Source organism: Hyperoodon ampullatus (genome assembly GCF_949752795.1).
Source record: "Hyperoodon ampullatus genome assembly, chromosome: 2".
Taxonomy (NCBI): domain Eukaryota; kingdom Metazoa; phylum Chordata; class Mammalia; order Artiodactyla; family Ziphiidae; genus Hyperoodon; species Hyperoodon ampullatus.
This window is the reverse complement of record NC_136915.1, coordinates 55,401,741-55,417,611: the sequence shown is the minus strand read 5'-3', so window position 1 is coordinate 55,417,611 and position 15,871 is coordinate 55,401,741. Positions and strand designations below refer to the sequence as shown.

The following is a 15,871-nucleotide window of genomic DNA, read 5'->3' as shown; positions in this document are numbered from 1 at the left end:
ATCCTAAGGATGGAAATTAGCCTCATGAGCTGATGCTCAACCTCCATCTTCCATTGTAGTGTAAACAGGACCTGGTGCTAAGGAGACAAACACCCACACACCAGTGGTGCAGAGGACACGAAAAGGAACTGACAGTAGTATAAGCCCCTGGGTCCTTTTTTTTCTCTTTCCCGCATGGCTCCTATGGGCCTATCTATTGGCAATGCCTTGGAATTGTACCATTTGTCAATGACTGGTTAGTGGAAAAACCGAATCCTAAAAAGCCTGGGTGAATACACTTTGTTTCTGTTCATGCTCTTCAATCAGATGACTCGGAAGGCCTGGGGTGGAGGGATGTACCGCATCTGGCCTGTCTTCTTAGGTGATAACAGTGGGTGCAGTGCGTCCCGTCCTTTCCTGGAGTTGGGACAACTTCAGGGCAATAGAAATAAGGGGGGCCAACATGACCTGAGGGAGACACAAAGAGAAAAACCTTTGCCATCACTTTCTCTAGACACGGATCCATAGCTCCAGCCCTGAGTAGGCCTCGAGCTCCAGACCCATGTCTGATTGCCTACTCCAATAACCCAAAGGCTCCTCCAACTCTGTAAGTCTAAAAACAAAGACATGTTCTTTCTTCACAAAAAAACCTAGTTCCAGCATTCCCTATTTTAGTCAATGATCTATTACATAAAGCAAATGAATGATTAGGAGTCATTCTTGACACCTTCCTCCCTCACATTCCTGTTGTCCAAGCCACCAGCAGCCTAAGTGACTTATCTTCTACCACTGTCACCCAGTTCTCTCCATCCCAGTGCCACAGCTCTCACTAAACCAAGTCCTCCCTCTTACCTGGAACAACTGTGCTTCAACATCCGCTTCTGCATCCTCCTATTTGTTTCCCACACTCTACCCAAAGAAGTCTTTTCAAAATACACCACCCTCCCATCTACCTCTCACTTAAGGGAAAAAAAGAATTCTGCTGTTGCTTAAATAAATAAATATGAAAAAAAGAAAACTATGTATCTAGTTGAACTGCCCATTTTATAGATGAGGAAACTGATACTCAAAGAAGTGAAGTGATTTGACCAAGTGATTCAAGGGCAGAGCCAAGAGTAGTACATTTTCTATTGACCACTGTTGCTTTCCCTCATCTAAATCTCTACCAACTCATTACACCTGGAAGAAAGTTGGAGAACCACTGCACACACTGACATACCACTTGCCAATCCCCTTGGGGCTCCAACAGTCCCAAAGAAGTGCTGAGGCCCAGCAGCTCTAGAGTAGGGAAAGGCACGTCCCCAGATAGAATGGTGGTACACCTGGGCATGTGGGCACCTTGCATCCTTCAGGGCCCTCCCACTTCCTGAGGACTATGGTTCAGACGAAACTTAACTCTCACTCATTCTTTGTATTTACCATGTGTCAGGTATTAAGACAGCGCAACACAACTTCCTTCCTCTTTTGCTCTTGCTCTATTATTCTGTGGAACTACAATGTAGACACCATCGCCTTTGATTTTAGTTTTGGGGATGCCTCAACACCACAGCAATCTGGCGATAACTGGAGCTAATGCCTGGCCACTGGAAAAACTGTAAAAGTGAAGTATCCTCTCATTTCTCTCTTTTTGTAATAAAAACAATTGTAAGAGCCACTTTTCCTCAAAAGCTAATTCCATATGTCAGGCACAGTGTTCAGAATTTTGCCTTCATCATCTCCTTAAATCCCTATAACAACTCTGTGAGGTAAGTAGCATTCTGCCATTTTACAGACAAAGAAACCAAAGCTCAGAACATTGAAAAGACTTATGCAGGGACACACAGTTATTAAGGAACTGAATTTAAAACAAGATCTAACTCCAAAATGGGTTAGAGATCAAAATCACTATGCCAGGGGTTTCCAAACGAGTTTCACAGGATTCTAATTAGGTGTTAGAAGGAAAAAGGCTTTGTGGGAGAATAGACATGGCGAACATTATTTAAACAGGCATACGTACTGCAAGTCTGCTCCGAGCTTTAAGGTGAGGTGTGTGTTGTGAGCTGCTAAGACGGGGCTAACGTACCCCAGCACTTCCTAAACTGTTTTTGGCTCTGGAGCTCTGGTTGGGGAGCAGTTCCCAAAACAAGGAACACACGTGGGGAAACTCTCCCCTGTGCGTCCCTGCTTCCCCATTTGGGGGGCTGTCCTCCAAGTTCTCTGTTCCACCTCTGGCTCGCAGGGACCCTCCTCACTCTAACATGCTTCTGGAGACACTCTGGGTGGGGCTGGGACCCCAAAACACAGGTTGCAAGTCCGAAGACTCTCCCATAAAGACCTTTCTTTCTGGGCCATGAAACAGTCTCTCCCTGCCTACCCCCTAGCCCTGACCAAATCTAGAGCCCGTGTATGTTCTGCCAGGGCAGGTGATGAGACCAAGCAAAGTGGCAAATAATCAGTGACAGACCAGAACACCAGATCAGGGGCTGATTTTAAAGATTAGTTCTCTTGAATCTGCCACTTAACCAGGTGTGTGAACCTATTAACTATTATTTAACCTTTCTGAGCCTCCAGTTTCCTTATCTGTAGAAGGGGTATTAATAGATAAGAATAACAGATTTGAGAATGAAATGAGTATATCCATTTGGGTAATGGGTTTAGAACAGAGCTTGGTGAATAGAAAATGCTCAGATAATTGTTAGCTGTTATTGTTTTCTGATGCACTGAAGGAGACGTGGAGGAAAGTGAGCCCACCTGTCTGATCATTTGAGAAACGGGTTGTGATGACAGGCGCAATGGAGCCACTACCCTTCCCTCCAACAGCAAGAACTAGCCGGGGCACAGGGCCTGGGCATTACCTGGGGGTCCTGGTAGATCTTGGCGATGTCCTTCTCATAGCTGTCGATGTACAGTCGAATGGTGGCGCCTGCACTCCCGGTGCCACTCAGTCGAAAGATGATGCGAGAACCATCTGCAAAAATGAGCCGCAAGCCCTGGGAAAGGTAACAGAGTTTCTTTTTTCCTCACATGCTGGAAGAAAGACTGAAGGCTGACAAATTATGAGGGGTCTATTTGGAGATCTAATTTCATCCGTACTTGATCAATCGGAGGATTAGATCCTTGAGAAACGGCCACAGTTGAGCCCCGTGAGTCTGCCCTCGGTCAGCCTGTCACTGCATCCAGCCAATGGGGGTTGGGCTCATGGGGGAGAAACATCCCCAGGGTCGGGCGGGAGACAGGATCCTGGGGAGGCTGGCTGACACAGCCCTGCCCTCTCCATCCCACTTCCCTGTGATTTATGGACTAACCATTCCAGTTTGAAGCCTAATAAATAAGTTAATAAATAAATAAGCTGCTAGATACGGAAATCCGATTTCCAGATCAGGAGGGAAACACGGTCAGAATGGGCTGAAACCAGAGCAGAGGAGGTTTCAGGTGAAACAGAGGAAGAACTCTTTGCAAAACACTGGTGGAGAGCCTCAAAATAGAACAGGGGGCCATGTGCCCCAAATGGCAGAGGCCAGCTATTCCGACCTATTGAGCCAGATCCAGCAGTCAGTCTCCACCAATACCTGATGACTCAAAGCAGGGCCCATGTGGGTGCAATGCCAAGCCCCGCCCCTCTATCTCCTGCCCTCCCCCTTCCCTCTCTGGCCGCATCTCTTGTCCTCAATAATCTTGATTCAGGGAGAAAAGGCTGGGGACTCTTGAGGTAAGAAGGCTGAGCAAGACAGTTATCTGAAGACCCTTCAGTCTTGATGAGTCTGTCAGTTCTTCCATAAAAAGAACTTTGCATAAAGCTGATGGCCTACCAAAAGGAAAGATACTACCTCTCATCTACTATTTGTCACCAGGTCCAATCCAGGGTTTAATCATGCCACTCAGCACTGAAGACAGCAGATGAAATACACAGAGTACATTCCCACTTAGTCAACATGGGGAGGATACAGTTAATACCCGTTTACCATTTCCTGCTTTCTAGACACATACCAGGGTTGGCCTCCTTCTCCCACAACTTTCAACTTGAAGCCTCTAAAATTTTTTTCGCTTGATTGCAGATGCTATATCTACTTCAGAAGATTTTCCCTCCTCCCCGGTCTTCCATCTAAATGCTTCAGACTCTCTGATTATAAAACGTGGAGCTGCTGACTTCTTCCTCTGAGCACAGGGCTGTGCTCATGCCAACGCCCCTCCCATGCATACCTCAGCATCCCCCCTCTCTCCTGGTACATGCCGGATGCGGCGCAGAGTCGGGGTTTACTTTGCCTAAGGGTCTGTTCTCTCTGAAGCCTCACCACAAAATCTTCTGCTCTGCCCACCCCGGGCCCCACCCTCCCCTTTCCTACAGCCACCCTCTCCTCCACCCCAGGCCTCTCTTTTTCTAATTATCTCAGACATCATTTACGATCATCCATACTAGACCCAAAGTTCTCACAGATGGTGAAAAAGCATAAGGAAGAAAAGCCACGGGGCCAGAATTTTGACAAAGGGAGCCTCCAGGCATGCTCCATCCACTCGTCCACTACCTGCTCTCCAGAGAGAGACTTTAAATAAAGTCCTGCAGCCCAACTGCTTCAAAGCCTGCTGGATGCCTTGAGAAGGACCCAGCCAAAAATCTGGGTCTGGATCAGAAAAAAAGCTAACTGGACAGCTACAGCATAATCTTACCTCCCTCTTTATTATCTCTGTTTCTAAGTTATGAGTCCATTCTGTGACAACAACAACAGAACCAGAGGAGAGAGGAGGCTGGGCCCGGGTGTTAGTGAGAAGCCTGGAGAAGGGCTGACCCAGCCTGCACCCTGGGTGCCTGGAGCCCAGTGAGGGAAACGCTAACTGTTCTGTGCATATCCAGACACGGTCCAGGGTCTCAACTGTGATGTCCTCCTACACGCTGCTGTGTTAGGGTCAGCTGCGAGTCACATGCTACAGGTAATAACAGTGAATGTTTCTAAGTCTGCAAATGGCTTGTCTATTTTTTTCTTCTTTTTTAGAAATCAGAACATATCACAGAAATGTCTATGAAGAGGCTACTCTCATGCCACGCCGGCGTTCTGCTACAAGCTCTTGAGAGAGAAGAAGGAGGTTGAGGTCTAAGGCAGCAGTTTTCCATCTTTTTAAGATTCTAGGGCTCTTTTCTGCGCATGCATTCAACATGACCTCTTGCATAGAATTCTGGAGGATGTAAAAGTCTTTCTGGAGTCTAGAGTAAGAATCCCAGAATGAGGGCATAGGGGTGTGCATAGAATCAGGGCAAAAACCATTTTCCCTACAAGTACCTGTGCAAATCATGTGTGACTCAGCAGAAAGCCACTTGAGAAAACAGGGCAGCAAAGGACAAATGACCAAGAAGTCTTTTTCTTTTCTCTCTTGAGATTTCAGAGATGAAGCTCCGAGGCTTCTCTCCCACATTGCACATACGTCTGTTCCTACCTGATTTCTTGAAACACTTCCATCCACCGGATCACTGTATTCAAAGTTATCAATTTTCACCACAGTGTAAACTTTATCTCCCACTGGGAACTGTTTCCCCACGAAGGAGTGATCAGAGATCAGGGCCTCCAAGTCCTTCATCATTTTGTTTGCGCCCTCGGCTTCCACCTCCTCGTAATCATACCTGGAAGAAATCACAAAGTTGAGGCCTGCGCGCTGACTTCAGATCACACCAACTTATATCACCACTTTCTACAGCATTTGTTTGGCCCTCCCCCAAACCATCTAACTTCAGAAGAAGCTGGCAAAAATATGAGCCTGTCATTCTCTGGGGATGGAGCAGACGAGGGATGAAAAGAAGGGTTTGGAAGGTTTCAGGAAAGGGTTAGGAGCTTCTGAATAAGCAGAAAACTCCCATCTTGGCTCTTCTACAGAATAAAGCTCTTAGAAGCTTCAAAGGCTTTTGAGAGATGTTATCTAACATTTAATCACCACATCCTGAGGACGTAGAAACAAAAGCAATGTTATCTGCATAAAGGCACACGTGACTCAGGCACTGCTCTTCCAAACTGCTGGAGCTTCTTTGGGATAAATGCTGGGAAGGCTCCCAGTCTGGGACCTGCCGGAGGCTGCTAAGATTTTGGATAAGGAGAGTTCCAGTCTCCACAGGAGCTTCCTCAAGTAAGGCCAATTCTTCACTGACCAAATGAAGGAGCCAAGCCTTAACTCTTTTTTTTTTTTTTTTTTTTTATTTTTTGCGGTACGCGGGCCTCTCACTGTTGTGGCCACTCCCGTTGCAGAGCACAGGCTCCGGACGCGCAGGCCCAGCGGCCATGGCTCACGGGCCCAGCCGCTCCGCGGCATGTGGGATCCTCCCAGACCGGGGCACGAACCCGTATCCCCTGCATCGGCAGGCGGACTCCCAACCACTGCGCCACCAGGGAAGCCCTTTTTTTTTTTTTTTAAGCCCTAACTCTTTACACCTGAAATGCCTTCCTCCTCTCAGTGAGAGTGGATTCCGGTCCACAGCATTCACCCTGACAGAGGAGGCCTGGTGTGGCTGCAAAAGGGCCAAGAAAAAAAAAAAAGTACATCACAAATGAAATTCTATGACTGTTACTTTTCCTCCAAGAATTGTTCTTGACTTCTTCCTTATGAGGTTAAAGACTCTTACAGGTGGCTTTTCTTGTCCTAGTGGTACACACCCTCTTGAGAGAGTTATTTTTTAGAGGCTGAAGATAGCAGAGTCTGTGTTTATTTGCAATAGTGAAACAAATATGATATGTGCAAGCAGACACCTCTGAGACATGAGAAATAACAGGGAATTAAGGCCAACTATTCTGGCTCCAGGATTCTATGAATCAAGGACAGCAGTCCCCTTAATCCTGAAGTCAGCTCTTTCCCCCAGTTAAAATGATAAACAGCAAAAAATTACAACCAGGTGTTTGTGCTTTACATCTGTGACCTTTGGGTGTTTGAGGGAAATGTTCTATAAATCCTAGGCACAGAGGGGTATAATGGAAAGAATCTGGGCTTTGGAATCAGACAGAACGAGCTATGAACCCAGCCTTTATTGGTTACTAACTGTGCAACTATGGGAAAGCTGCTTCATGTCTTAGAATCTCAGTTGCCTTATCAATAACTGTTTTCGAAGCTGATGTGAAACAATGCATGCAAAAAGCACTTTTGTTAAATAAATGGAGGGTATAACGGAGTCTTAACTAACCATAAATTCAGGTTCTGAGGACTTTGTAATACTTGGTTAGCAGTTATTTGAAGTTAATAAAAACATGTTAAGATAGTTTTTAGATGGAAACTCCTAACTGATTCAAGAGTGACCCTCTCTGAACAAACCCTCCTAACCGTATTCCATTCTGGTTACTTTTCATTTGTTAACTCATTCATTTATCTATTCAAAGCATATTTACACAGTCACTATGAATTAGTGTTTGGTGATACCATGGATTACAAAAACAGATATGGTCCTGCCTTCATGATCCTTTAGGCTCTAGAGAGTTCATGACTGCTGTTCTAAATTACCAGATTTTTCTGGTTCTTAGAAAGTAGAGATTCTTGCATTGGTTACCAGGGCTACTGTGTGGTACCATGTGGCAGATACTACTTATACCTTCCACAAAAGAATAACCTGAGGGAGAAAGATAGCAATATACTTGTCCAAAGACAAAAAAAGGATTCTGATTAAGGACACCAAGTTCCTGAAGGCTGAATTCTTTTCCTGACTATCCAAAGATCATGGACAATTAAATCTGTGACATATTTTTAAAATTCTCTAGTCTAACTCACCTATTTTATAGAGAAGGCAACTGAGGCTCAGAGAAATAATACCTTTGTATTTCTTACATAAATAATTTATTTAATATGCTTTTCCTCATATTTATTTTCCATAATTAGAACAGTGAGGTTCAAGAAAAAAATTATTAGATTTTTACACTTACTGGGGGAAAGGCAAATTGAAATCAGTGAAAAGTACAACTGGAAAAAAATGTTAATGCTTCTTAAAAATAGAAGTATGTATGGTAAAGAAGACTTACTAACTAGTCTAAGTATTTTGTCCACTGATGAATCCCCAGTGCTTGGCAGAAAGTAGGTACACAGTCAATATATATTGAATCAATGAATGAAGTATTGATAACTACACGGCCTTTGGGGACCTATTTTAATGAGTCAGAAAAGTTGATTTAGACTAAGCATAATTGTTTCCATAATTTCAGAAAAAGTTTCCATACTTTCAGTGTCCCAGAGCTTAGAGAACACTTTCAGACTCATATTTCATTTAATCCACTCAATAGCTAGACTGTTATTTCCATTTCTACAAATGAGAAAACTGAGTACAGAAAGAGGTTAAATGACTTCCCAATCTACTAGGGGGCAGAAATAAAATTCTAATCCATTCTTCTGAATCCAAATCCAGTGTTATTATCATGTCCACCTGATAGGTACATTTAAAAGGCTGACAAAACATTCATTCTTTTGAATATGTTAACTAAAAATTTTAAGCCTCGTTCTTTACGGCTAACATAAAAGTTGACTTCATCTCGACCCTGACTGAATTACATTAAAAATCCCCAATTGTTAGAGGCTGAAGGGACTGAGGTTTTATTATCACTTAAGACAGGAAAGAATTTGTATGCATGAGAATTCTCTCTGTCCACTTCCCCATGCTACCTCTGTACCCAGCCAGGCTGTGGCTTACCTGGTGAAGAAATTCCGGCCATACTTTTGCCAGTGATCTTTGAGGATGTCCTCCACACTCTGTTTGCGGGTGGCTAGGATGGAGAGCCAAGCAAGGACAGCCCAGAGTCCATCTTTCTCACGGATGTGGTCAGAACCTGGTCAGGGGGACAGCATGCGGCTGTGAGAAACGTGATTTCTCCAAAATACTTGGGAATAAACTCCTCAACAGTATATGACCCAACCGAAAAAGTCATAAAACTTTACTGAGGAACTTGAATACATGGAAGAAACCGCATATTGAATAAAGCCACATACTATTGAAAAGAAGGTGATGCTTCCCAAAGTAATTTAGAAATTTAAGGCAAATGCCAATGAAAATGTCAGCAGAATAATTTGGTGGAACTTGATGTATCAATTATGAAGTATGAATGTGAGTGGAAAAAACAAAAGAACATGACCACTGTGAATTTTTAATAACTAAAATAGTCTGGTAGCTTAACGGAACAAAAGAGAGCACCCAGAAAGAGACCCAAACACATATTAGACTTGAATAAATGATAAAGGTGTCACTTTAAGGCTATAGAAAAGAATGGATTACTTTTTAAGTAGTATTTGTCTAAATAGCTAAACAGTTGGGAAAAAATCAGTTTTTTCCCTATAAAACACCATACAAAAAGAATTCCAGATGAATTATACATTCAAATATAAAAACTGAAAACCTTTAAATATTAGAAGATATATATAATTTTTTTAAATCTTAGAGATGGAAAATACATATAAATTTAGAATTCATAAAGAAAAAATCTGTATTTTTCTACTTAAAAATTAGCATTTCTATCAGCAAAACTACTATAGATAAAATTAAAAGGCCATTGGTAAACTAAAAAAAAAAAAAAACCTACACATTTGCAATATAAAGTAGATATTTAAAACACTCAATATAGAAAAAGTTCTTATATATTCATAAGAAAAAAGTAAAATCTCGATAGAAAAACAGGCCAAGGATATAAATAGGCAATTCATCGAAGAATAAATGTAGGTACTCAATTTACATAATAAAAAGCTGTATTATTTTTAAGAAGACAAATTAAAGTTAAAACCACAATAAGAAACTGCTGCTTGTTTGACAAATGGCCATAGATTTAAAAATGAGAACACCTAGCATCAGGGGAGGTATAAGGGAAATGGGATTCCAACGTGCTGCTGCTGGGAGGGGTACAATCCTTCCAGAGAGCAATTTGGCAAAAAGTATGAAAGGCTTAAAAATGGATCTACTTAAAAAAAAAAAAAATGGACCTACTTTTTGCGATATGTGGGCCTCTCACTGTTGTGGCCTCTCCCGTTGCGGAGCACAGGCTCTGGATGCGCAGTCTCAGCGGCCATGGCTCATGGGCTCAGCCGCTCCGCGGCATGTGGGATCTTCCTGGACCAGGGCACGAACCCATGTCCCCTGCATCGGCAGGCGGACTCTCAACCACTGCAGCTTTTGCAAATGATATGTTTTGGCAATAGTTTACCCTGAGCAGGAAGATCCTGGCAGCTTCCCCAGTATACTGAGAATTCATGACCGAAGTGTACAGCTTGGAATTATTCATCTGTGAGCCCCTAGGTTTGGTTTTTTTTCTGTCCTTCCTTCCTTTTTCTTTTCTTTTTTCTTGGGGGTGGGGTGCAGAGAGGCGGAAGGGAGGTGGCTAGACTGAAAGCATAGGGGGCAGTGTTCCTTTGTGCTTTTCCTATTCTAAGTAATGAACTGGCTTTTTCCTTTATGTAGAAATGACAATAAAATCTAAAAATCTCACCCAACTCTGACCAAGTTACTTGGAGATAACTAAATCACACACCTAATATTATAAACAAATCATCTGCCTTGGATAATCTAAATAAATATTCTATTCCATTTACAGAATCTCCAGTCTCTTTGAAAATTCTCATTAATTTCACTAATCACCTTGGATGTATCAAAACTCTAGGTAACTCTGACTAATACTCAGGAGGTCTGGGTAAATTTCATTTTCTTTAGGGTTCTAATGAATGATGACAAGTTAGTAGTGAAAAAAGGCAATGGTGTGTGTATGTGTTTCTCAAGCTACTGTTGTTTTTGCAGTTGTGGCAGTTGTTGTTCAATGGAAAATGTTTTATGCTTACGAGTCAGAAAACCTGAATCTGAAACTTACTTATCAGCTGCTTGAATTTGGACACATCACTTAACTTTTCCAAGCCTCAGTTTCTTCAACTGTAAAATGGGGATAATGCCACCTTTCTCACACAATTTTAAGACTTTACTGCGATAGAGAGTGGAAATAGTTTATAAATTGTTAAGTATAATATAAATGCAAGATACCATTATTAATAAGGGAAAATAAAAAAACTTTTAGGGAAAATTAACATTTTCTACTACCTCATTAAGCTTTCAAAAATAACGTCTCCTAACTCTACATAATGGGAAAGAAAATGGAATATAACCCAATATGTTCTTTTTTTCTGGGCAGTGTGATCACAGTGCTTTTCTCTTCTTCCTTATCTAATTTTTTCCAGTTATGAATGTGAATTACTGGTATAATTTTTTTAATTAAAAAAAAAAAGCCAATCCCACTGAAGTGTAAGGAAAGGGAAAACTATCAGCAAGCACCACTGATCCTAGCTGACAGGAGTTTTGCCTCAGGTCTTTTCATATTTAGTCCAGGTCAGGGACCAACTAAGTCTATGGGGATTCTGCCCTTTCAGCATCTTCAAACACCTGTCACTTGACTTTGGCTTAATCAGCACCTTGTGATATGTATAAACTCTGCTCAGTCAGGGCACACTCTGGTCTCAGCCAAGAAAAATGTCAACCTTTGTTTAGGGAGCCAAGAGCCAATAGTTTCGGGATTAGGTTTCATTTACCAGTACGAGCATTTCAGGAGTGCCTGGGCTCCTGCCTCTGCCAGGCCAAGGCCTGTGGATGGACTACGGCAGCAGAAAAAGAGCTCCACAGAGTTCTCTGAAAACCCTAGCATCCATCTGTCTGCCTCTGTCTCTCTGCCTCTCTTTCTCTGACCACCTCTATCTCTCCTTCAATCTCCTAAACATGCCTGGAAATGTCCACCCCACATATACCTATTAGCCTGGCTAACATCTCCTGCAACTACTTTCAACTTCCTCCTTATCTAGGATGCCTTACTTGTTACCCTCTGTCCTTACCCCTATTCTATCACACCCTGTCTGCTCTTACCCCAACCTACGCCAAGAATTGTATCCCCAGCTTGTGCCTGGCATGCAGTCAGCTCTCAATACAGGTTTGCCCAGAGAATGCCCAGATCTCAACTGACTGGCTGGGAGGTCCAGCAGACCTGCTCTGTCCACAGTGCTGTCCTCTTTGGCTTCCACTGCACAAATGACTTCCCTGTGAAAGGGCAGATAAGCTCCTCAGGAAGCCTTTTCCAGACCACTCCGGCCTTCAAGGGGGCTCCTCCTCAGCAACCCCCAAACTTTCCATTTATCAATTCATCCTGCGCTGCTTCATGACTGCCCCTGGAACTTTGTTTCCTTTGGAGGAAATTGGTAAGCACCTGACAGGCAGGAAACGTGTCTTAACCCAAACTCCATTTGATACTCAACAAATTTGAATCAGTGCCTACCATGTTCCAAGTATATGAGAAAATACTAAGATGAATAAGATATGTTCCCTGCCCTCACAGATGAGCACAGATATACAGATGAGGGAGACAGACATGCAGGTGACAGCTTAACTGAGTTAGTTATAATTAGGGTATCAGCCTGAGAAATTTCCAGAGACGGGATGCTCTAACCTTCCTGCGGGGGCTTTACCTACAGGAAAATGTACTCAGTAGGTATGCAAATCAGAGCAGGCAGAGAAGTAGATAGGACATCTAATCCCCTGCACCACAGAACCAGGGTAGGCGCCCTGACTATACAGTTCCCAGAACATACTATACTTCAGTTTCTATCACTTTCGATTACACTTGTAATAGCCTGGCCGGGGTCCGATTTCCTTCCCCAAATGTGGCCTCCACGGAGTCCTCCACGGGGAGGTTATGCTTAGCACTGTGTTCCCAGAACCTAATTCAGTATTTGGGATACAGTCAAAGCTCAATAAACATTTGAGGAATGAGTTGATGAAAAGAAGTACAAATATGAAGGACTTTTCATAAGAAATTAAAATTAAAAGAAATCTGCAAAGCATGAATGCTGTACTTCTTCAGGATATCACTCCTATATAATATATCATCACTAGGACCTTTTCAAGATGGGATGGGGGAAAAATATTGCTAACCTTTGGACCCAACCAGATCAGAATTTACTGGCATATTTCCACATGATACCAAGTTAATCCTCAACCTGGTTTCCTATCCCTCTTTCCCAAGACCCCCCACTTTTCCCAAGGAAGAGTTTCAAAAGCAGTGACATTCTATTCTATTCAGTGACTTCACTTTCTACTTCCTTCCCAATTTCCCAAGAATTCAAGGTTTCCCTCCACCCTTGTGCATGAACACATGCATCAGCATCCACAATTAGGGGGGCAAATAACTGCTCCATGAGATCAACCGAAAACAGCAGGTTCACCCTGTCTAGTTCTGGTGCCCTAACAAAAATACCTTTATCCCTGGCATTTGTAATGCTGATGTCTGAGGAAGTGTCATAGCCTTGGTGGCTACAGTAATCATGTAAGACAGTTGCTGTTTCTCCACCATGAACAGACTAACATATACTTGGTAAGAGTCATATTATGGCTTGTGCTTTTAAATGCTAGTGGTTTGTTTTATTTGGTGAGCCAGTTCTGAAGTCTGACTCCTATGCACCTCTTTGCCAGTAAACTCCTTTTCTTTCATGAAAGGTCATCTCGTCTCACGAAGTCCTTGGGTCCTCAGCTCTGGACTATGGAGAGGGAATGATGCTGAGTCCCCCACAAGAGTCCCAGACTGCAGCCAGAGGTGAGGTGGGCATTCTCCACGGAGGTGGGTGTTTAAGCAGAAGAGCACTGACTGGTTATTTATGACTCCAGCAACACACAGAAAATTATGTCGGATAACGTTTAAAGTTCTTTCCTTTCCAACAGCAGGATTCTGTTAGTCTGAATGGAGGATGCCAAGTGAAGAGTGTGTTCTCCCATTCATTCAACAAGTGTTTGCTGAGCACCTGGTCCATTTTGGGATTTATAGGAAGCTCTGGGGATATGACGGAGAACAAGACAGATGTGACTCCTGTCCTCATGGAGCTTACAATCTAGTGGAACCAACAGACGTTATTCAAGTAATCATAAATAATTGTAAAGTTACAGCTGTAATACGTGCAAGGAAGAAGTATGCGGTGCCATGAAGTCCAATAATAAGGGGATTGGACCCACTCTGGAAGGTTAGGGAGGCTTTCCTGAGAAAATTGCCTCTGCTCTCGCCTAGAAAAATACACAAATAAATGACCCTGTACTCAATTAAGCTACAGAATTTAAATATTTCAAAGCTTGTAGAATCACTTCTCCTTTAAGAGAAGCTCTGTAAAGGAACCGTTGGAAGCATCTGCCAACAGCGGACATAGTAGGTGGAAATTAACTCCTCTATAAATAAGGAGATCAGAAGTTCAGTTAAGTAAGTTCAGCTGCAGTCACTCAGCAGTGGAGACCCATGGCTATGCAGCCTGGTTTTTTAAATGCTTATCTCAGAAATATTGCACAACAATTGTCTTTTTTTCAGAGAGAGAGAGAATGAGTTTGTGGATTGTTCTTATGATGAATTCTCTCTTTTGATATAAAAGATATCAAAGGGAAGATAAAACCATGGTTGGTACTTAGTATTTGATGAGTGGGTTAATAAGTAAACAAATAAGAACAAGCTTTAACAAGAAATAATTTAAAATCTAATACTTGGGTTCAAAGAAATCAGTTCCACAAACGTAACATGGGGACTTTTCTTGGCAAATGTTCCTAAGTAAAAGCTTAAGGGGGTTTAATTATCTACATTACATGGGCTAAACAGTATTATGAAATGTCCTAAAAGCTAACATAAATGAAAGTTACATCAAGAAAACTACAGGGTCCAGTTTTCTAGAAATAGTCATCCCATCTACTCTTTTTTTTTTTTTTTTGCGGTACGCGGGCCTCTCACTGTTGTGGCCTCTCCCGTTGCGGAGCACAGGCTCTGGACACGCAGGCTCAGTGGCCATGGCTCACGGGCCCAGCCGCTCCACGGCACGTGGGATCTTCCCGGACCGGGGCACGAACCCGTGTCCCCTGCATCGGCAGGCGGACTCTCAACCACTGCGCCACCAGGGAAGCCCCCATCTGCTCTTTGTCAGGTCAACCCTGGAGGATTTGGGCTCAGTTCTAGATATGATCTTCTTCAAAGGGCATTGGTGAACAGGGAAGCATCAAGAAACTCATGCTGGGTATATAACCAACGTGAAGTGGGGGATGACTGGAGGACTAGGAATGGGTGGCCAGAGAAGAGAGGACCTGAGAACTGCCCTCTGGCATCTGAAGCCCTGTCATGCGAGGGAGGAGCAGCTTGTGCCGTCCTGTCTTCAGGCCTGTTCCCAGCCAGTCAACACCTGGTTGGCTACTTGGCTCTAGGACTCTGACCCACCTTGACCAATGCTACCCACATGGGTCTGTGGGGCAATATGTTACTAGATATACCACAAAAAAGAGATATCGCAGTTAACTATACTTAGGTAAAACTGTACAAACAGGATTCCTTATAGCAGAATGTTTTGGAATATTCAAATGATAACATCATCACGAATATCCAAGATAGAAAGGTATATTCCAAGTTTCCCAATCTGTATTGAACTCAGAACTCTTTCATGGAACTAGTATCTTTCCACACATCCAAACACCCTGGAAAGACCTGTTCTAGACTTTTCTCTTTTCGCTAGGCTCAGCACTGAAATAGGTACATGGGGTCAGGAAACCAAAAGTTTAGACATGGTGCCTGCCTTCAAAGACAGCTTCATCCATAGGGAAGAAATATTGACACCAAGTCTGCACTGGATAACACTGAGGAGATTTCATGGGAGAAGACCACCTCACAGGTCCATTGGGTATTCATCTAGTATCGCATGGAGTAACATGGCACCATCCATACTTTATGAGGTAGGAAAGGACTAAGCAGTAGACTTGTTACCTCTTACCAAAGACCTAGAACCTTGGGAAGTCATGTAACCTTTTTTGTAGACATTATTCAACCCCCAGACTCATCCATCTTTCTTAACACTCTCCAATTCCATCAAGCCAATTCATTACCAAGAAGTACTGCCACTCCCTCAAGGATATTAAACTGCTTAGAATTTTGTCAATGGG

General features: G+C 43.0%; 1 protein-coding gene across 3 annotated transcripts in view; it reads right to left on the bottom strand.

The window, feature by feature from the left end:
- Window positions 1–317: 317 nt before the first annotated feature.
- PGM1 (phosphoglucomutase 1) overlaps window positions 318–15,871 on the bottom strand; it is a gene marked incomplete at its 5' end in the record, with an annotated part of 55,129 nt that continues 39,575 nt past the window's right edge. For all 3 annotated transcript variants that reach the window (XM_079697427.1, XM_079697428.1, XM_079697426.1), the window contains 4 exons: window positions 318–447; window positions 2,814–2,948; window positions 5,386–5,569; window positions 8,600–8,735. In XM_079697427.1, coding sequence (XP_079553553.1) covers window positions 358–447; window positions 2,814–2,948; window positions 5,386–5,569; window positions 8,600–8,735 — 545 coding nt within the window. In that variant the 3' untranslated portion in view covers window positions 318–357. The remainder of the gene's footprint in view (window positions 448–2,813; window positions 2,949–5,385; window positions 5,570–8,599; window positions 8,736–15,871) is intronic.